We start from the raw sequence: 23,431 nt of genomic DNA, 5'->3' as shown, positions 1-23,431 counted from the left end.
TTACAGTGCTTATAACATGTTTTATTCAATTCACATAGAAAAGCATGCAGTATTAATGTAAAATGGTACAGTATTAATGTAAGATGTTCAGTGCACATTAGGTAAACAAATCATTAGCATACAAACCCATTTTTACGGTCTATACAGGCATACTAAACACATTTAGAATAATAATGATTTTTGGGAACTAAATTAAAAATTGTGCTTAAGTTCAAAAAGAGACAAGACATAATTGCAGTGTTTAAAGTGATAGTTTCTGACTGAAGTGCTGTGACCCTGAAAAGAAAGGGGCTGCTATGTTACACCCACTTAAAACAAGACTTTCAGTACAGTACAGAGAAACAGTCTATGAAACAGTCTAAGCAGGAACATTTTCTCTGGGAGGCAAGTTTTATGGCAAAACTGACATTAATTTATAGCCATTTCAGGAATCCATAGGATATATGGCCAGTAGCTGCCTTACATGCACAAAATATAATCTTTAGGAATGGGAAATATAATCTTTGAAACTAATTCTTACATAAATGACTAATTTGACAAGACCACTTAGAACTGTCAGGGAGCCATTAGCCGTGCTCGCAATTGGAAGAGCATGTAATCTGAAAACTTAAAGAGCATCAAAAACTCCCAAGCCCCCAGGTAAATAAAATGCCCAGTCAAAGAAAAGAATCTGGAATGGTTCTTCCTTGGGAAAAAGCTTGCAATGGGCAGGTGAATGTTCAGTTTTTTCATAGTCAAAAAAAACAGGATCAGATTGCATGGAGGTCATAAACAATTAAGTTCACCTGTAAATATTAAACATTTGCAGGTTTACAACTTTGAGTCATGTTTGATTTCCAAGCAGAATCAGTTCTTGGTGGTTTTTGATGGACTAGCACTGGAAAGGCTGTTTTGAATTTTCCTCTTGGTTGACTGACCGACACTTTTATTTTTTCTTTCAGTGGTAAAGGAAGACACCCAAGGAGGATTAATCTGACTTTGCAGATCAGATGACATCTTTAAAAAACATGAACCAAACTTCTGTTCCTCAAACAACCTTTGTGAGTTACTGAACAGTACATTTGGAGAAAAGTCCCTTTGAAATAAAGAGTTTGGAGGTTTGGCATCATTAGCCACTACATTTTGCCCTGTAAACAGTGGAAAGTGGTCACTCATATCTACGTCAGACGGGGAGAGGTTGGAAAACATAGCAGTTTTCCAGCCAGTTCTGTCAGCTACCAGATCTCTTGTCTCTGGACACTTCATACTCTGCTCCTCATTCATCTCTTCCAGATTCTTCTCAGTTCCATTCAGAAGTTTAGCACACTCTGTTGACTTTAAAGAACCATCATGATCAGAGGACTTGAAATTATAGCATGGACTCTTGCTGTTGTCTGACTCAGACATCATTGAGTCCAATTCAGAAATTTTATCGAGGTAGGCAGCATCCATAGAGGCCTCGCTGGAGGTTCTTGTGCGGTTCATTTCAGAAGAGCAGAGAGTATGCAACCTCTTAGGTAAGCAAGAACTTGTTTTATCACTGGACTTTGCTGTTCTCTCATCTGACTCACCAGCTACTGAATTTTGCTCCGATCCATCAAAATCTAAGTTCTCAGCAAAATTTGTTGGGCAGGTGCCCCAAACCCCTGATTTTCCTGTAGTAAAACAGTTTAGCTTCTTTTTGCTATTACAGCTGCTTGTGCTGTGCTCAGAAGAATCTTTGCTGCAATCATCAGAAGTGTCATGAAACTCTTCAAATTTCAGTTTTCTCAGGAATGTTGATGGTTTTCTCACATTTTCTTTTCCATCAGGAGTGTTCAACCGAAGGCGACTGAGAGACAGAAAAGGAGTGCATGGTGGTGGAAGATCATAAAGTTCTTCATCTTTGTATGGAGTACATTCCTCAATTTTATTCCACTGGTCTTCTAAGCAGGCATCCATATTTGTACTATTTTCATCTAGGAGAACCCTGTGACATCCTGGAAACAGTTCTTTCTTTGGGGCACACTGGGTATTTGAGCTATTCAAGCCATCTTGACTAGTAGAGCTTAAGTGAGTTCTGCCACTTGTCAGCTGCTTCAGACTGTCAGGACTTTGACTGGTATTCAAAGCCTTTTTCTCCTCAGCTTGGGTTTTCAGACATGTTGTATCTTGACTGCTCTTACCTTCTTCAGCATCTGTGGAAAGCACTCTCTCACTAACAGCACTCACTGTCTGGCTTCCTTTGCCTGCCTTTTTCAGCTGTAAAAGCTGACACTCTATTTCTTCTATGTATTTATCACTTCTTTCCAGTGCCTTTTTCAGACGGTTCATTTCACGTTCACTTTGTTCCACTTTGGAGTGAAGTGCAGCTACTGTAAACCTACCAAACCTGCAATAAGCAAAAAAGAAATAAAACGTTAAGCTGGAAAAAGACATTCTTGTGAAGGTTTGCAAGCTCATTTCAAGACAGAATGAAGCTATTAAACACTCTGTTAATTTGAAAACAAAAGTCAGAACTTCTCTCTGCTAGTTATGAAAAAAAATACTAAAATCATCACTAATAACATACAGGTGGAGGTGATACATGAAAAGACAAAATTGAAGTATTAGTGGTAGCAAGGCAATAACAAGCAGATTACCCTTCCAGGGGCTGGTTCTATCAATTCAACTCAAATATGCATGAAGAATTATCCCCTAAAACAATGGCAAAGATTTATGATAACATTTGAACAGTGGTCCACATCTTGAAATATTTACATTCAATCATTTTCCTAGAGTACAGCAGTGTTTTACAATACATTTATTTCACAATGTCACCTTGTCAAAAACAAAATGCTGATATGAAATGCCGAAATTGCATTAGTCCTCTGAGGTGGTTTAAATACTTATACAGACCATTTCAATTATGTTCCCGTTAGATATACAGCTTTTCCTCACCCATCCTGTGGATGGTATATCCACTTTGAGTTACTTGTTTTTATGAGCTTTACAACCAGAACAATCTGATTTCTATCTTGACTCCAATACAAAAACCTGCTGCTTGTGGTTTGTGAAAGTTGTGTGTTTGTGGGGTTTCCCGCTTGAGTACATTTTCAACTGCCAAGATATGGACTCACCTTCCCCTCATCCTCCACCAGCTTTCAAGACTGACCTTCCCCAGAGGGCAAGTGAAGGTTTCAGCTATATGCCCTGACTAATACTAACCTGTCACTGACAGGTGAGCACCAGGGAATTTCCTGCTCCATCCAAGGCTTTCAATTTACAGAAAGAAAAAACAATTAAAGTTCTGGTATTATTAGAAAGGAGGGAAGGACCTGCAGCCACCCTACAATTCTGACAAATAAGGTTTTACATCACAAATAAAGGACAATTGTGTATGTGGGCTGACATTGAATTTCCATTTTCCATCTTGCAGCTCCACGTTACAGCATAGGTTTATATTTACTGTTTCAGCACAAACACTGCCTGAAATTTCTACATTTTTCTTTGTCTGCCTGTCCCTCCCTCAGAGTCACACTGAATTTACATTCCATTTTCCCCATTCCATCAGCTCACCTCTTCACAAAGTGCTCCCACTGCAACCCTTCAATCAGTGAAATCTGAAGGTGGTGTATCTGTGGCCTGCAACTATGCTGGCAAAACAGCCATGGATCCATGCATGCATGCATTTGCAGCAAACAATCAAAGCATATTCTGCTTGTTCAAGTCATGAGCCCGAAGTAGCAGGAAGCTGCTGTATACTCACAACTGCAAGACAATTAACTGGACAGCTGGGGAAAGCAATAAGGGCTATCATAAGCCCAAAAAAACTGGGCAGCAGTGACCAGATCTACTGATGTATTTCACTGTTCAACTGCTTCTGCATATCTAAAGAACTCCGAAGACTTTGGTGTAGATGGTTCAGTGACGGATAAGATTTACACAACAATCTAAGTCCTTTCTGTCACAGCTTGCAGACCACTTTTTAAATTAGATCAGCCTAAGCTTCACACAGTTTTGATGTGTGCCACTCCCTTCCTTGTAGACAAGAAATGGACATGTAAAAGTTTTATATTTAGTAAGATTTCCTTTTTTTCCCCAAAAGAAGCTAGCTGGACTGCAACTCGATGGACACAAGGACCCCTTCACCTCCACAGTACCTCTACCCATAAAAAAAGAAGACAGACCATTTTTCATTTGCTTACTCTCTGGAAAACAAGTTTTCCCAACTGCTTATAGCAGTTGGTCCATTTCTAGCTGCACACAAGAGGGAAATAGGAAAAAAGGCACAGAAGACTTTCTTTTCCCATGAAATTAGGTAAAAGCAGAATCACAGCTCAAGAATGTTTCCATTATATTTTTAGGGGGAGTTACATGAAATAAGAATCCTTATATATGACACATTTTGACTTATTTTCTCCTTCAGTTAAAGGAACACAGATTTTGGTTTAAGATACAGAAGGAGTCACTGTAGCACAGCAGGACCAAGCAAGAGCTTTCTCACTTCCTAAGGTGGTCCAAAAGTATTTATTTTGCATTTCTCTAACAGACTTATTCACACAGTCTTATGGTAGCAAACCCCACACTCCTTAATAAAATACAGAAAGATGATGCAAAAATACAATTTAGCTGAATAGCCAAGTGAGAGAAAGGGAAAAATGCTTCTGTAAAACAAGCAAGATTTTCTGGAGCCTCCTGTAACAGACATGCTGACATAAAAATTAAAACATGTTTACATTTATATGCATACCTGGTAATTCCTTTTTAATGGAAGAATGGTGTAATATGTTTATTTAATGCAAATAGCATTAGTGACAGCCTGAGATTTGCTTATGAGGAAGCACTGTATTCTCAAGTGTAACTTTTATAACAAGTGTCCTCAGGTTAAAAAAATACAGTATGTTGTTCAAAGGCAAATAGCATCACTAATATGTTAATTGTTGCAGAGGGATGTGCTTGGGAATCTTGGTTTTCAGAAATGTAACATATGACAAGCTGCCTACAAAGTTATTTCTGCAGTTAGGCATTAGAACAGCAGTTGCTTTCTGTTCCTGCTTTAAGACTTGAATACATTTATTTCCCATTTTCAAAGACATAGATTTTTTTAACATAGCCAATTACTCCAGATATAGGTGCTTTAGTGATTGACCTAGCAAGTCAGAAGAGAGTTTGAAAACATTAATATTTTGGTTAAAGAAACCAGAACCCTCCCCATCTCCCCAAAGCAAACCACCCATAAGAGATTTTTTCTTTTTTTTCCCTCAGATGTACAGTGAGCCATGCTATAGCCAAAAGGTTACAGTCTTATGATAACAACAGACTGCAATACAAGTGCTTAAAAATAAATCTAAGTTTCACCTGACAATCTAGATAAATTGTATTTCATTAAGTATTTGAATTATTTCACACTTGGTAACAAGGTGATGAATTCTTCAGTAGAAATTAAGCTATTCAGTAAATGTGGTAAATACCACATTTATATATATATCACATACACCAAAAGGAAGGCCATATCCCCCCACATGGACAGACTTTTAAGTGTTAGAGTCTTGTTCTCTAGTTGTATCATTGAAACTATGACTTTGGATCTCACTGCATTTCAAGTACATCCTTTGTATAGAAATCTGCAAGCCCTGACAAACAAATCATCACTCATAAAGTGAACAGGAACACATTTCAGGTGGGATTTGGATCCTTCAACACAGACATCTAACATCATTTTACATCACCTGAACATTTTACATTCACTCAAACATACAGAGTGATATCTGGCCCCCAGATATCACTCTGGAAGGATGAAGTTATGTATCACAGCTACGAGCCTCAGGAATGTGTAGTGGATATGTTAAAGTGTCTGAAGTGACACTGGATGTCTAGATGAACATTTCAAGCTCATATTTCAGGACCTTTTCTCAGTCAGAGGAAAAGGTCTCTTTTCTTGTCCTAGCATGATTCTAACTTGACACCAATCAGAAAGCTGAAGTCATCTCTCACCTATAGTGAGCAAGAACTAAAATTGCTGGAGTCACCCTCCTTTGCATAATTTCACAACTGCTACCTCAGTTATGTTTGAGTACTCCTATCCTGCTTTTATCTGGGATACAGTTACTTTTCTTCACATTAGCTACTATGGGACTATGTTTTGGATATATGATGGAGACAATGCTGATAACACAGAGATGTTTTAGTTTCTTCTGTGCAGTTCTTACAACAGAGTCAAGGCATCTTCTGCCTCTCAACTCACCAGTGAAGAGGCTGGGGATGCACAAGAAGTTGGGGAGGGACACAGCTGGGGCAGCTGATCCCAGCACACCAAAGGGATATTCCAGACCATTTACTCATTATGCTCAGAATAAAAAGCTGGGAAAAGAATAAGTAAAGGTGGGATATTCTGAGTGACCATGTTTGTTTCCTGAAGTCACTGTTAGGCACAGATTTGCTTTCCTGGACACCTGTCTGTCTGTGGGAAAGGATGAATGAATTCCTTGGTTTGCTTTGCTTGTGCACAACTTTTCTTACCCTACTTAACTGTCTTTATCTCAATACATGTGTTTTTTCACTTCTGCTTCTCCACTTCTCTACCCCAGGAGGGGAGTGAATGAGAGGCTGTGTGGGGCTTAGCTGCTGCCTGGGGTTAAACCACGACAGCTTCTGAAGACTGGCAAAGTCCATTTAAAAACTCTTTTTTTTCAGTTTCTTCCTTCTCTTCTTACCTAATAGTTGTGCAAATTCAGCTTTAGGGTTTTATTTTACACATCAGTGACCACTAACTGCAGCATGTCTGTCTGGTTGAGCCCTTTAGTCAGTTTAAAACCACACAACCTCATACAAACTCTTCTCTTTCTGGATAGCAAGCAGCTGCAACAAACTGTTTTCTTGTATAACCACTCCCCAAAGACTGCATCTGCAGGGATGCTATGGAAATTGACTCTCCAATTCTAATCACCTGATGGCCCAAACCCTGCAGTTCAGGATGCATGAACATCCATCCTCCAAAGGAAACAAAGAGTGAAAAGTGGAAAACGACAAGGTACACTAATGGGCTTATTACAATTTGAGATAAGGGCAATGCCAGAGTGTACAACCAAATCCAGTCCCATCATTTAGATACACATTTTCCCCTGGAATCTGCAGTTAGATGGGAAGAAAAGCAGGAAATTCAAGAACAAACCAGCTGAAAAACTTACTGGTTTCTAAAGCTCCTCAGTGATATCATATACCAGCTGTACCAGTTCTGCAATTCCCCTCTATATCACCTATGAAAGGTGGTCTACAGAAACATCTTGGCAACATCCCAGGTTTTATACAACTCTCTTAGAAGTGTGTCATATTTGCATAGACATCAGAAATAAATAAAAAAAAAGTTACTGCCAGATGAGAGTCTATTCCTAGCAAGCAAAAAAACCCTCAAAACCCACAAAAAGTTAAGACATACTGTCCACTGGGAACAGACAACTCAGGTACAGTCTTTGAAGTCAGTTCCCACTTTCATGTAGGGAATTGGCTGAATTTAGACAAAGATGCAAAGCCTCTCCAAGCATTTTAACATCTATCAGTGAATCATCACTGGTTTTCCATGTAAGAAAGGCAGATTATCACCAGGGACAGCAAATAGCAAAAGCTAGAAAGAATTACTTCAGAACTAATAAAAAAACAACCTCTACTGGAAAACCCACAAAATCAGTGTCATCTCACCATCCTTACCCATCTGCCTAAGGTTTAGATCTTTATGCCTGAAGTGGGCACTTTCTCAGGGTTTAATGACTCAAGAACTCAGAGTTCATTTGAAAGCTATTATATGTTACTTTCTTCTACTTTACTTTTACGGCCACACTGCAGCTAGTATTCGAAAATGGTCACTTCTCTGAACCAGCAAACTTGCAGAGAGGTGAGACCGTAGCCCAGTTTTCTATCAGGGAAGACAGCAAATGCTCTTACCCTCTGCACCCGGGGCACAGGTTTTTAGAAGCCTATTCGTAGGTCCAGTGAAACGCAGATTGAATTTAACAGTCTGGTATGTGCAGGTATTTGAGTTAGGTAAAAACTGAATGTTGTAAAGAATGACCTAGAAAGTCAACAGGTTTAGATTTCAGTGTACCTGAAGTCACAAATCTAGACAAAATAAACAGTAAAACTGAAGAGGAACTGCTCTTCCCTTCCCTAAACTGCAATAATAAAACAACTTGCAACCAGAGAAAAGAGATAACACAACAATTTTATGCATGTTACAGATAGTTTTTCAGACTGGGACTTTAACTGGCAGAAGGAATTAAATATTTAGGGAAAAGACTCCTAGGAAGCCTAGAAGTCTGGTTCACACTGATTTGAATCAAACCATTCATAAAATACACTATACCCTGGAGTAGATGGACTTGCTAGCTATTTTCCTTCAGGTAAAAGGCAAACATCCCTTTGCCAAAAATGCTTTTAGATCCACTGTGCCCTGCCAATACACCTAATGGTTTTCTACTTGAAGCAGAGATGGAAGCAATAGGGCTTTATTATCCTGCAAAACTGAAATTTTAGAAGTTTTTTTGTTCTGTATTGGGAAAGTGGAAGTCACTGAAAATTCATCAAGAGAAAAGGTAAAGAAAGAACAAATAACAACCATGAATCAGTCTGAGTTGCCTGAGAAATGGAAGACTAATGCAGGTCTTCGGTAAGAATCAGAGCAAGGAACTTACTCTCATCTGCCTTTCAGACCTGTGTCCCAGCTATATGATGGTATGGTATTCTGGTGAAGGTCCAGTCTCAAAAATGTTTTGAGGAAAAAAATAAAAAGCTAATCAATAAATCAGCACCATGAGTTTAAAAAATGTATAAAAATTCCTGATATGGCTGAAATATCGATTTTATTGACATACATGACATTTTTCAGCAGGTTTTAATGGATAAGAACAAAGAAAAAACAATCCAAGCCTATGATAAAAGGAAAGTTTTTATTGACCACTGAAGAAGGCTAATTATACTTTTCCCTGTGATGTAAGAGGTAGAGTCTGTATTACAAAGGGATTATTCACCTGCCATTAGTGTTCCCTCTTCTGTAAAGCAAAGTCCACTGAAACAATTTATGTTGTGCTATTTAGCTCCAATGTCATCACGCACAAAATGAACTACACTTGGGATATAGGGACTGAATACTGGCAAAACCTTTACAAAATACTTTGATACCAGTTTTATTTAGTTACTTTAGTTATTTGTTTAAACATGAATCCATACCTGAGAATCTGAAGCTAAGGAATATATGAAAAACGAAACAACAGTGGTGGCACTAAAATACAAAAATCCAATTCAGTAGCTACTTTAAATTATGTTAAAGACCTATTCAGAAACTTTTCCCAAAATTACCTTCTGAAAACTTCTGAATAAAGCACACAGGAGCAACTATACCGTCAAATCCATGTACTTGTATGGAAACTTAATTCTAGTGACATTGTTGGGCTCTGATACTTACGCCTTCAATTCTGATTTTATAGGCAAGTTAAAAAAACCATTAATTGCAAGTCCTGTTCAAAGTGTGAAGCCTAGCTGAAAGACCCTTTAAGTATTATCAAAGTTGGCCATCAGAGCTGAAAGAATATTTAAAAAATGTCTTGATGTTAGGTCTGATCTGGACATTGACCAGACTAATGACCACAAGGATGAAAGTTAATTTAAAAATTCTGCTTAACAACATTAATATAGGAGAGACTTCTCACCATCTGAAGGATGTATGTGGGATTTGAAAGAACGGAGTTGGACATGCATCAAAACATCAACCTGAAGAAAGCCAGTAAGTGGTTTAATGCCCACACTTTGAAAGGGAACATTAAAAGCACAAATGCAAAATGAGGTAGGAAGGTAACTTTTTAAATACCAATTTGGCAGAACTGGTACTGGCCATTGTGCTAGAAGTGTCAGGTAAAAGGAAACAACTAAAAAGGTATTGCAAGATATTGATGTAAGATGTTGTAGAAGACAGAAGACAGTTTTTCTGCTCTAGTTTGTGCTACCAAGACTTCATTTGTAGTCTAGTACCAGTTCTAAGCATTATGACTTCAGAAAACCACAGACACTGCAGATTCTTGAGTGCAGAGTAAAACCAAATAAACACAAGTTTACTTGCTCTCTCAAGTCATAAGTATCTAGAAGACCTGGACAAATTCAATCTTCAAGATGTGTCAAGGAATGAATCGGTATAGGCTGGATGAATCAAAATTGCTAAATTTAATGTGCTGAAGGTTTTCTTTCAGGACAAGTTTTTCCTTGCATGTACTTAAATTCTTGTATCACATCACTAAGCTCAAAGGAAAGGCAAGACTCAATAGAGCAGAAACACGGTACAGAAACACAAACTCCTGAAGTATTTGAACTGTTCCTAGCCTAGTTTAAACCTGATTCAATTAATGTCCTAAATCCAAACCATCAATTGGCACCAAATGCCCAACTATCACAATCCCATGCACAGCTCCAGAGTTAGCATGGGCCAAAGATAACTCCCAATAGACAGGCAGGATGTGACATTTGTTCAGGCGACTAAAAAAATAATAATAAAAAAATAATAGCAGAGACACAGACCAACCAATCTAGTGGGCATCTGGATTCCAAGACAGACCCTGACAATGCAATTTGTAATAACATTTGGCTATATCTGGGCTTCTAAAGCAGAAAGTGACAGGCTATTGTTTTAGATAACCATGGTAAAGCGTGCACAAGCTAGAAGAAAGGGAAATTGTCTCCACTGGGGAGTTTACCTGGTATCAGAAAAGTAAAATCCAGTTCAGATTATCTGGTCTCTTCTAGCATTTATTTAGTTATATCTATTTACTTTTTAAGTTTGCCAGCTTTGCCAACTCACTCTTGAGTCTTAGGGGAAAAGATATTCCATGCCATAAAAGCCAATGCCAAGGCCTTAAACAGGGCTCTGTTTTACAAGGGGTCTTTAGGGCAGAATGTGCTTTCATGTATCCACAGCACAAGGATCATGCATCTTCTTTCCTGTTGTCTCTAATGACAAGCAGTCTGGCAAGTAAACTCTTCTACAGGGATGAATTTTATCTTTCAGCAGGTGTGCTGCCAGACCTAGAACAAAATCCAGAAAGCTTTCTTCTCATATTACACAGGTGCCTCCTAATCCCCTTCCTCAAAAGCCCTGTATAAACCTTTGGCCAGTATCGCTATTAGCTTTTGAAAATCTAAACAAATGAGAGAAGAAAGGTAGAAAACCAGTGAAAGAAAGGAAAAGAACTTTAAAAATATAAATATATTGCTGCACAAAGTACTCCCAAGAAGAGGCACCTTAAAACACAGCTCTGATGAGTATAGCAAAGTTTTTGCTTTTTGAGGGTATTGTCACTGGTGTTTTAACTGTTTAAAACAGAGTATTAAACACAGATGTCAGTTCTGGGAATGATGGTCTCGTGCTGCAGAAGCTCAATTCTACATATGTTGCCCATACACAAAGCTATCAGGAGCCTTCCTTGAACAAGGAGCCCAAGCCCACAAAATAAACCTTGAAGGCAGCAAAAGGAAGAACAAAACAAACACAAACACCTAGAACATCTGCACTTAGTAAGAGACCTTCTACTTTGACCATGTACCAGATTCAGAAATGTCCCTATAACAACTGCAGAATTCCACTAATGAATCCAATACTTCAATACTGGCCACGTAACAAAAGGAACAGCACTTGTAGTCAAGTCATATTCCTTCACTGTGGACTTGCAGCAATTTTCTAAGACACATTTCTCACCCACTTGCTGCTATTTTATAAGTTTAGTTTTTCACCTAAGTCCATGAGGATAAAAATTCTCAAGTCTACCTGGAGACACCTATGCAACACCATGTACACCACCACAGTTTTAGGTTAAACAGGCTTACAACAGTTAAACAGTCTATAAATAAAAGATAGTAGCTTTTAAAATATTCACATACTTTTGGGGTGATCTACTATCAACTTCAGCTTTTAGTCGCAAATTCTCTCTTAAAAGGCTATTGTTCTCCATGCTCAGTTTCTTATTTGCCTAAGGAAAAGAAAAGGAAAAAAAATATGTATACAGTGAAACAAAAATGATTTCTAATATTTATAGGACAAGCTGTTTCTCCTTTTTAAAGAGACAGAACTAGAAATGTGCAGGCAGGAAATAGCCTTCAGACAGGGACACTACTTAAAAATCACCATGGGAAATGGTTTGCAAAACTGAATAGCGAACAGACATTTTTTATTTATATTCCCAAAATACATTGCAAGTGTCCTATCTAGGGAAATAAACACAGCTATGTTAGTTAGCACAGAAAATCATTAAGGAGATGTACTAATGGCAATTCCATGTTTTTTTTTTTCCACATGACTAAATACGTTAAGTACATTAACATTACAATGTGCAGGTATCAGCAAAACTAATGTTGAACAGCTTCCCCCATTCCAAATTAAAGCAAGATTACTTTGTGGGTTTTTGGCTTGTTTTTAAAGCATAGTTGTCCCGTGGATGTAAATCCATTATGACAAGCTATTTGCAGTCTTTCCTCACTTTCTTCCAGGACATTATGATTAAGATTCCTGATTCACAACACTTCTTACTCCTTGAATTGAGGTCAATTCTTTCTTCCCAGTTCAGCGGACACTCTTGTTAACAAGACACTTCATATTCATATCAAGAAGTTTTCCTGCCACCATATTTCAGAACAATGAATGCTACTATCCTAACAAGCAGAATATACTCTTTGCACTTCCTAGAGTCTGCTCAATCTCCCTATGCTAAAAACAGCACCACAAGTCCAGGACTTGTAATTCATCGCCTCAATTAGATAGCGCTTCTGCTGCATAATAAAAGTATGATCTAGAGCTAGATCTGAGAAAGAGCTATGCAGCTGGGCTCAAGAGTGAAACATACATTTTCAGAAGCATCAAACAGTGCAAGAAGGGAGGCAGAGAACTTTAAATGCTCATACAAATAACCCTAGCAACCTTTCAAGGTAAGGGGGAGAAGAAATGGAGCAAAAAAATATAAACAAACATCTCCCTCCATCCCAAACACCACAATATTCCTATGGACAGAAAGAGTAACTGAGACTTGTGGCAGAGAAGAGAAGGGTGAGCCCAAGGCTGAGTGTCAACTACTCGGTATTTAAAAAATAAAAGCACAAAAAGCTATCCTGAAAGCAATGAATGAGAGTTCAGGGGCGCTCACTTCCAAAGCATCATCAAACCATTTGACAACCTGGCCAAGCCCTTTCTCTCTTTCCAAAAACACAGCTCCCCCAGCTACATAATCAAGCAAAAATTTTCATTACTTGTGTAGCACTGATAGGCAAGGCATCCATGTGAAACAGCAAGGCAGGACTGAACCTCTCTGTTGTCCTCCTTCCTGAGAGTGCTCTACTCTCCAAGCCAATAATCTGCAAGGGACCCCCACTTGCAGCACAATGTCTACATTAATGAGTTCATGTAACTGCATTTTTAAGGAGTGTACTTAGCCTAGGTTTTCTCTATGGAGTTTGTTTCACCACTCCCATAGCTTTTATGACTCCACTCAAAGTAATAATGCCTACTTTGGGCATTCCTGTATTTGTCTGTTCTAGAACATCAAATGATAAAGGTGGTTGCTATCTCCTGATTCAGTCTGGTTTTGAAAAAGGAAGTGATGACAACCACATTTGTTGAGGGATCTTATCTCACTGGGAAGTGCTGTCTGGTTGGAACTCTTGGGTCAGGTACTTTCAGAAATGAGAAGGTTTCTGGTTCCAGATATTGTGTGGATGGGAAAGAGGTCTTACTGTCTCAGAATGAGGATGGGCAGTGCATGCTGACAAATGAGACAAGGTCTGCCAGAGCCAACTGACCTTAGGTACATATGGAACTGAGCAGCTGTTGAGCAGTGACCAGATGGGGAAAAAAGTGTTGGACTCAAAGATCTTAAAGGTCTTTTCCAACCTAAATTATTCTATTACAACAGTTTAAGAATTCTTCCCTAAAACCTATTTAAGCCTCTATTTTTTTCTAATTTCACCAAATTCAGATATTTTATATGCTTAAACCTCTCTTCTTGGCTAAATTTATACTGAAAAACACCCAAGCAAACCCTTTCTTCAGTTCCTGTTACAGTGTTCTTTCCACTTACCTAGGGAAAAGGTTAAAAATCTTAAGTCATCAAAAAAAAAAAAAAAAGAAAAAAAGAGGCAGTACGGTTTAACATCATGAAAAAAAAAAACCCCAAAAAATATAGTCAGACAAGAACTTCTCATTGTGAATCCTCTTTTGCCATCTACAAGGGAATCTGAAGTTTCTGGGGTTCTAGAAGTGTCCCATCAACAAAATGCCAGAACAGTACAATGGGCACCTCCAAGTCTATAGCACAGAAAATGTGTGAACACTGTTAATGCTAAAAACTTTTAAAAAAAGTCCTAAATGCACCACACTTCAGTTTTGCAGGAAGTAACCCAATATTGTTAATAGAAGAAATCAAGACAGCATTTTGAATAAATACAAGTCCAGTTTTCTCCACCTTGATTTCAAATTAATCTTGAAATTTCACTCTTCTTCAATTTTTAAGGTGATCTTACTTGTGCCTGCAGGTATATTTTGCAAGATACTTTTATTTAGATGCATTTTCACATGTCTATCTCCTTCATCCTTGCTTCTGCAGTATCAGATTTACTTCTATGTTACATCAAGATATATATAAAAATGTATAAAAAGGCCACAGGTTTCCAGTAAAGGATATTCTGGTCATAAAATGCTGAAGCTTGTCTATTTTCAGTCAAAGGGTCAAGTTACTCTGTCTCAGCAAATTGCACCAAAAATATCGGTTAGCAGGGAGGGCAATAGTGCAAAATCTGCCTCAGCCAACTGTACTGTGTTTGCCCACCAAATGTTGCAAAATAGATATATTATATAGATTATTGCAAGCCTGAAAAATCTGGTCATCAATACTGTCGACAAGTGCTACTATAATCCAATTACTCAGTCACAGAGTGACAGAGGAGTTGAAGAAGACTCACATACAGGACTCACTAGAACAAGCAATAACATCTGACACTTGCAAGGGCAATATGGAAATACTATGATATACCTACAGTCACTGGAATTCAATTTTTTTCCTCCTTCTTCTAGATCTATGAAGTACCAGAAGGTCATGGTAGTTCTTACTCCCATTTAACTAATACAAAACAGTTAAAGTACAAAATAGACAAAGAAATGTGTTTGTTACATTTATTACCTCCCTTAGCTTTTCCGCATTATCCATCAGTTTTTCGCACATATCATTGGCAGTTTTCAGCTTTTTGCTCCACTCCTCTGGGGCTTCTGGGCCACTGGTACTTGCTTCATTTGCTGACTGGCTAGTTTCCTCATTTTGGCAAGACAAAGCTGATGCCGCAGGGTCCAGAAGAGATTTCAGCTGTATCTGTAAACTGAGGTTTTTACCTCTCAGATCTTCTACTTCTTTTTGCAGGGATTCTATTTCATCCTGAAGGTGTCAGAAATTCAGAGGAATTAAAATAATAATACTGGCAAGTTCCCACTTTAGAAACACAGGTTCTGGCAAGCCCAGATGCATGCCTTCATTTACACATATATCTAAGTATGCTTATGTACTGTGCTTTAGGCAGGATTTTAATCAACCTGCACACTCAAGCACACTGAAGGTTTTAGTACAGGGAATCCCTTGATGACATAAAGGACCCTGAACAAACTGTTGGGCAGACCAAAAGCTTCAAAGCATTCAGCAACATGAATCTATTATTAGGGCACTCTGTGCAAGGATTTCCTGTATCAAGAGTGTTCTTAAGGTTATCCTCTGCTGACTCATTTGTTATTATTTAAGAGTGTTTCTCTCATATCATTCTGAAATGTCACATGTTAGGATGCTGAAAGTTGCCGAATTCAAAATGGAAAGAACACTGCCCAGAAAAGGCAACATGCTCCAGCTATGCCGAAAAGGCAACATCTTAAGGAAGACTTCCAAAATGCAAAGAACAAAGCTCTTAGCTATATCAGTCTGAAGCCACAGGGAAGCAAAAACCTTTCAAAGCCTGTTATTAAAGGAATAAAAGAAATAATTTATCCTGAAAACATGTCTTCAGCACTGTTTACCAATTCAAGTGTATGAGTTGTTCATGGCCACACTACTTAAGGAGGCCATGTACAGCAATTACATAAATCCAAGGCATATTTTCACAAATAATCGTGCCCACCCCTGCCCCCAGCATGGAAACAACCATTTTAAATTAAACGGTTTTTAAAAATAAATTTATCCTATGGCTAGCTGTATGAATTTTGAGCTGACTCAACAGAAAAGCAGGAAGCATCTTTTTCCTGACTCCTCTCAGAGAGACTAAAAGAACCTGAGCTATGGGCAAGCTTGTCATAAAAGACAGCTCTTACTTCCCCCGTGTTAAGGATACAGGGAGAGTCCATTGCCTTTCCCTCATTCTCCTCCCCACGACAGGTTTCCTTCAAAAGCATGTGATGTCTTCACACTGCTGCTACTGAGGAAACAACAGCTGAAAAAACAAACTAAGGACATTCCTTATTAATATATTTTCATCTTCTTCCCAAGAGAATATTTTTCCAGCAGGAGATTGGAGTGTTCAGCTTCACTTTCAAACATTTATTCACTTCCAGAAAACAATAAAGCTAAAAATTAATCTATGCCAGAAGGTTACAGTGGGCAATATTCTTTAAGAAGGAATTTAGTCTCTCTGAGCAACAGGGAGAAACATTTCAGAAAATATGTTTGTATTGAAGACAAAACAAAAAGCTTCCTACACCTAATATGCATAAAGAAAATGTTCCCATACCACCTGGGGGTGGAATTCCCACAAAACTAAAGAATTTGCTGTATTTGGCTACCTGTCATCTAGAAACATTATTACTGTAACTTCAGTGGGATCACTTCAAGCACCAGCAAATGCTCTCTTGTAACCTCAGTCAAAAGGTGGCATTTTAATGTGACTGTGTTTCATGTAGATATAGTATACACCTTTACTCAAATTAAAAACAGCAGGATTCAAAGCAAAAGGACCATTTGTATGTCATAATTTAACAGCTGCAGTTCATCTGGAAAGGCACAACACTCCCCCTGTCCTTACCTCATATTCTTTGTGGAGCAATTCAAGCCTTGTTTTACGTAGGTGTTTTCTGACTGCTGGACTAAATATAGGATCACTTTCACTTGCTCCTCCTAAAGCAACAATAGGATGAAAGAAGCACCGATATTGTTTCCTTTTCAGTCAATTCAATACCTTATACCACTTTTCATATTATCAACTACAAATGCAGCTAATATTGGACCAATTGGCTACCATGGAAAATTTAAAGTCCTCTCACTTTCAAAATAGGTTCAACTTGAGTACCTACTAGTGATGTTTATAAGTCAAAATCGTGATACACAGCAGGAAGAAAACTTTCACAAGTTTCAACTTTTTTTCCTTAACAGAATCCTATGTTATTTAAGACCATACTAATAAATACAGCTGAAGGGAAGGAGCAGGGTATCAAGCATGCATTTAATTAGTACAAGTAACTGTAAGTTTTTAAAGTGAGATTATTCAGATAAATTTTTCTCTTAGAATGAAATAGCACAGATGATATTTTACGTCAAATAAAGACTGCAGTATTTCCTAGCTCTGGGGAAGTAAAGATCCTCATGCAGTTGCTGCAGCTTTGTCTTATTTCTGTGCTTACAGTAATTTTCTTTTAAAACAAAAAAAAAAAAGAAAAGAAAAAAACGGAGGAAGTGATGAACAAAAATAAACAAGTAAACAACCAGTAAAAAATACCACATACTCATTCAAGATTCTGGATTGAAGTACATTATTTCTCAGCTCATGCTGGTCTCTTAGGTGAACAGGTTGCAATGCATAGGTGAGAATGCATTTTTAATACATTTTTTGCAGTTAAAGGCACATCCAAACAAGATTTAAAAACAATCATTAGAGCCACTGGGTACTGATTCTGCTTGGATAATCTCACCATTAATATACACAATGTCTTTGGAACTTTCCAGTAACATCTCTAATAGCTACAAGGTTAAAGATTTAGTTAATTCTTCCTTAGATGCTGGTAAAAACACACAGAAGAAAAGGTATCCAGACATCTCTGGACTCAAAGCAATCTCCTCCAGCAGTAAATACCAGAAAGCTATTTCAAAGCCTAAACTTGTCCTTACCTATAATTTCCTTGCAGGGATTTTCAGGCGTGATGGGAATCCTGCAAGCTGGGCACTGATTATTGTTCTTCAGCCACACTTCAATACAAATGGAACAGAAAACATGGTTGTTCACACAGATAACTGGGTGACGGACCTTTTAGCATTAAAGAGGAAATAAAAAGAAAAAAAACCAACAGACTCTATGAATACCTTAAAACTCCTTCAAATAACAAAATACAAAAATATACAAACAAAATACAAAAATATACAACTCCATCTCCCAGTGCAATTCTGGCCTTGCAGGAAAATGACACTGCTGTTTCTCAGGGCTAGCTAGGAGCAACCTCCTACTCACAATACCACATTTCCCCCTTATTGAAGGCACCAAAGCTATAAGAGTTTCTGCAGAACTAAAGTACTTGTTTCCAAGAGCTCATTAATAACCAGAGCAGCAGCACCTTTCCTTTACCCCACAACTCCCAAGAACTACAGCCAGCCACTCCAGCGAAATGCATTCACCTCCCAAGGTAGAACATAACCAAAGCAAGCACATTTTCAATACAGAGGGTTCTCTACTGGCACCATGCAACACTTTGCTGTGGAAGAGGTATCACCGGAACATAAAGTGTTACAGATTAACTTTAGCCTGCGGATAATCAGCTTCATGGAAATCAGCTTTTAAAAGGATCAGGGCCAAAACCACAGAGCTGAAATGTGAACCAGCAATCACTAATTCAAGTCTCCTGCTAGATATGCATTGCTACTAAATAAGTCATTACCCAAGAATGGGGCAGCTAACTGAAGGATTAAATATTCCAATCAGACACAGATTCTTTCAAGCTTTCCCTCCCCTTCCAAAACGACAGGGTAAACAAACTTTTAGAAAATATTAATGACAATGCACTATTCTCTCTTGTCATTTAACTATAAACCATGTTTGAAAGTAAATCTGCATAGAGGGACCAAATATAATGAAGAAAAATACTTTATGTCTTACTGCAGCTTGCTACAGCTTACTGTAATGCATACTCTCCAATCTCTTACTTGTTAACATTAGTATTTGTGTTAGGGATCTTCAAATAATTATTTGCTTTTCCTCCACTCCTGTCTTTTTCCAATAAATGTATTTTTAGACACAGAAGTGTCAGAATATATACTAAATTCTATTGTACTGCACTTAAAACCCAAGTTCAAGAGAATCTTCATCTTTAAATGAAGTTCCTCATAATCTCCAAGATATTCCTCTTTCATTCTATTAGTAAACTAGTCAAACTGAAAAGGAAAAATTAAATGTTGACAGGGAGAAGCAAGCACCTGGAAAGGACATTCATAACCACTTGGGCCAACAGATATGTCCTGTAGCAATTGTATCCATATGATCAGCACTGCACGAGCTAAAATCCAAGTGTTTTACCACTGAAATATTTATGGATATGAACTAAGGCATAGATCTGTCACCTTCTTTGCCAATTCACTCTCTATGCCTCTGTTACCTTACAGGATTCATAATATTTTTAAGACCTCAAATATGACAGTCCTGGGAGTCAAACAAATTATCTATACATAAACAGAAACTCAAATTACTGAAGGTATGAACAGAGAGACAATGAACTTTCACCTCTAATTAAGGAGGCTTTTTTTGTGATTACTGCAAGCATTAGCACACCAATGCTTTGGAAACATTTAAATATTAAAATTTCCATTATTTCTAATTTCAAAAATCTTGTTACTTATTGCTTTCTTTTACAAGAAGAAGAGCTTTCTCACCTGCAGCTAGCAGGGAAAAAGAAAAAAAGATTTCTTCTCTAGTAATACTTCTTTCTTACTCTGAAGCAGCCTGAAAATAGTTATATGGACGGTGATGATATGATACAGAACAGAATAACATAAAATAATCCAAACAGGAAAAGATGCTTCATGAGTGCAAGGTTCCCCTCTGGGGAGAAAGAGACCCTCAGTTACCCCAAACCTGACATAGAAGCACACTTCTGTACATGAATGATTACTCTGTATCTCTAGCAAAATAGTAAGTCACATTTATTACTCTCCAGGGTACAGTGCTCCTGATTTACATACCTTTACGAGTTTCATTTCAGGGCTGGGGTTTTATACTTTAGTTGGCTCAGGATCCACACAAAGCAACGCACACCAGAACAGCAAAAGTCGCTATTGAAATGTCACACAATGGCTGGTGGTGCCACTGCCCTTCCCACCAACTGTGACAAACCCACAGGGTGGGGGATCAGGACATATCTATTACTAAAAAAGCACTTTACTTGAATTACAGCACAGTTCCAGTTCGTTCATTGACCATTATGTCTAGAAAGACTATGGTTTATTTCAGAAGGCTTGATCAGCTAGGTGATTTTGAGCAATTTCCTAATTTTTCCCCTCTAACATCATGCCATTCCTATGCAAATCAAAATCCAATCCTGTACACATCAACTACACTTTGAAGGCACATCTGGGCCTTCAAGCAGCACTAACGGAGGAGCAGGCACATGGAAAATCAGACACACACCAGTGAACCAATCCCTAGACATGCTACACATTTCAGCCAACACAAAACTGTGTCTCGAGCCCAAGCAACCTGTCTACACCAAAACTAACAAGAGAGACCTTCAGACATCCTGGGACAAGTAAACCTAACAGTCCAAAGCAGATGGCTTCTGATCTGGTGTCTAATTAAAAAGTATGTATGGTAAAAGACAGCCCAGACTGTACCAAAAGAATATTCAGGTAACAAACATGAAATTGATCCAAGTAATTTACTCTTATTTTAAATGGTTATTTGCACATCTTCCCAATATACTTTCTAACATTTTTCACATTAACAAAATGGGCTAACATATCCCTGCTGCCCAAGGTCTCTGCTTTAAAAACAATGAGTGGCCAAATAATTGAAAGAATTTCTCTGCACTATCTCCTTTTTTATCCTCTTACCATTATACACAATTAATAGTTTCTATCTTGCAGTCAGGACTTTGCAAATTTTGCAGGGATAGCAAGATATACATTCTGGGTTTAGGGTGGCCTTCTACTTGATTTGAAGTCTATGCTACAAACTGTGGAAGTACCAGATTATGTCAGCCCTCCATGACACTCTGTGCTCCGCCCTAAAAGGTGGTAAAAACTAACAAGACTTTTTCCTTAATTTAGGCCAAACAAATTCCTTCCTCCAAACATAATCTTGAGAAGACGAGTTTTTCTGGTGAAGTTTTCAATGAAGTTCCAAGCTAGAGACAAAGATGCATATTAAAAAGAAAGGGCAGTCACAGCTGTCAGCTTTGCCAAAATTTGAACTGATTTACATGTCAAAAAATGAAAGCATTCAAATATCTTTATTACATGTATCACCAACAGATTCACTTATATAATGTTAATGCATTATCTCAGTGCAAGAGAGCAAGAAGGAGTATGGAAGTCTTTTCCAGTACAAATTCAGGAACATCTAGAAAGGAAATGAAACTACAAAACAGTGGCTTGGAATAACCCAGTGGGTTTATAGCAAGACATGAATGAGTACCTAACCAAACTGTTACGTGCTTAGATCAGAAACTAACAAGGAAGGGACACAAATAGGAAATATCTTTTGTCAGTTCGATTTCACTCTCCTCTTGTCATTCTTTCCACTTTTTGCAGAGTGGGGGGTATCCACGCTGCATTACATACAGAGTACACTTGGGTTCTCCTCCATTTTCACTAGACAGATAAACAGAAGAAAAAAAAAGTAATAGGACAAGAGCCAGGAAGTCTTACTCAGCTTCCACAAAAATAGACAAGAAATGAGTAAACATGGTTGCTAAAAGTAATGCACTGTCAGAATTACGAGACTTCAGAAAAGGGAGATGTCTGACTACTTTCACTAGATGTGAAATTACTTTCATACTTTCAGATGTCACACCTACTTCACACATCAAATGTGCCTGCTCTTTTGTTATAACCCAACAGAGGTCTGGGAGTAAAGGCCAGGTGAGGCAGAAACAAACAGACACTAAATGCCAGAGTACCAACATAAAAGGCTATTTCTCCTCTTGTAATTATTATTGTGCTTTAAGAAAAGAAAGCGAATTAAAAAAAAAAAAAAGAAGAAGAAGAAATGAGTAGTAAGGAATGAGCAAAGAATTTGAGAAGCAATTAGTGACAGCTATGAAATTAGCTCTGGGGCTTTTAGAGAAGAACAGACTAGCAAGAGCCCTCCGCTTCCCGAGGGAGAAGAGAAAGGAACTGAGAAAGTGTCAGAGAGAGGAAACGGAAACTTTTTCTCCAGACTGCTGCAGTTTTGCTCAGTACTTTTAAAACCTACTTGGTTACACACCCCCCTCTTTGTTTCACTTGTCCTCCGCGACACAGCACTGAGCTCCCCGAGCATTTTAGAACAGAATACCCTACTGGTACCGGGAGAAAACCCCCAAACCTCAACACCTGCACCTCGGGAGCTGCATACGCGCGTTTCAGCCACCTGGGACGCCCTGGCCCATCCCACACCTCCCGGGACGCTCCCGCCGGGACAACGCACGCTTCCCAACATTCCCAAAGGTGCCAGCGAGGCTCGGCCACTGCCGGGAACGGCCCACACCCCAGCTTCCTTCCCCGCACGGAGCCTTAAAAGACACAACCCCGGTGGGGGTCGGAGCGTCGAGCCGCGGCGGGGCCCCTGAGCTGCCGCCACCGGCCGGACCTCCGCGCTCCCCGCAGCCCCCCCCGCCCGCGGGGGCCGGGCAGCGGCGGCGCCGTTACCTTGCCCAGGCAGATGTGGCAGGTGATGGGCAGCGGGAGGGGCAGCGTGGCGCTGGGGCCGTGCGGCGCCATGGCGGGGCCCGAGCGGCGCGGCCCGGCGCCAGCAGCACGGAAGTCCCGCGGGCGGCCCCGGCCCCGCCAGCCCCGCTACGGCAGCCGGCGAGGCCAAGCCGCCGCCCGGCGGAGGGGAGCGCTCCGCGCTCTGGCAGCGCTCCCCTGGAGGGCGGGCGGGAGCCGCGGCCCCTCACGGCTCTGCTCTGCTGCTGCTGTCCCCCGAGGAGCTGGCCCGGGAGTCCATGGAGGTCTCAGCCTACGCATGGCATTCCTGGGGGGAAGCACAGCGCCGTGGGGAGCGCAGGCACAGTGCCTGTGCAGGAGGAGGCCGACGCGGTAGCGAGGGTGATCTGCTTTCCCCGATAAACCTATGCTGTGCTCAGGTTTCTTCATGCTGAAATAAATAAACGGCTGTTTTAATTCTGTTAATTGCCCCGAATCACAGGATCATAGAATTATGCAGTTACAGAATTACAGGATCATAGAATGGCCCGGGACAGAAGGGACCTTAAAGATGGTCTTGGTCCAACCCCCGTGCCATGGGTAGGGGCACCTAGACCGGGTTG

The 23,431-nt window shown here is 39.3% G+C and overlaps 1 protein-coding gene across 1 annotated transcript; it reads right to left on the bottom strand.

Annotated features, from left to right (window-relative positions):
* On the bottom strand, positions 1 to 22,945 carry OBI1 (ORC ubiquitin ligase 1). Its single transcript, XM_005516432.3, has 6 exons — positions 22,812 to 22,945; positions 18,090 to 18,225; positions 17,011 to 17,102; positions 15,138 to 15,386; positions 11,854 to 11,942; positions 1 to 2,350 (listed from the first exon to the last, which is right to left on the bottom strand). The coding sequence occupies exons 1-6, from the start codon at positions 22,881 to 22,883 to the stop codon at positions 847 to 849; spliced, it is 2,142 nt and encodes a 713-aa protein (XP_005516489.2). The 5' UTR covers positions 22,884 to 22,945; the 3' UTR covers positions 1 to 846.
* Positions 22,946 to 23,431: the final 486 nt, after the last annotated feature.

The sequence above is a fragment of the Pseudopodoces humilis genome, chromosome 2 (genome assembly GCF_049639895.1).
Source record: "Pseudopodoces humilis isolate 2021_Gansu_Grassland_sample_001 chromosome 2, ASM4963989v1, whole genome shotgun sequence".
In the NCBI taxonomy this organism is placed as follows: Eukaryota; Metazoa; Chordata; class Aves; order Passeriformes; family Paridae; genus Pseudopodoces; species Pseudopodoces humilis.
Note: the sequence above shows the minus strand (reverse complement) of the source record. Positions and strands in the feature narration are given on the sequence as shown.

Excerpts from the sequence above, each read along its gene's own strand:
- OBI1 (XM_005516432.3), bottom strand. The coding sequence starts at position 22,883 with ATGGCGCCGCACGGCCCCAGCGCCACGCTGCCCCTCCCGCTGCCCATC. Across the intron at positions 18,226-22,811 it reads GCCACATCTGCCTGGGCAAG|GTCCGTCACCCAGTTATCTG; the intron begins GTAACGGCGCCG and ends TAATGCTAAAAG. Across the intron at positions 2,351-11,853 it reads GATAGTAGATCACCCCAAAA|GTTTGGTAGGTTTACAGTAG; the intron begins GTATGTGAATAT and ends TGCTTATTGCAG.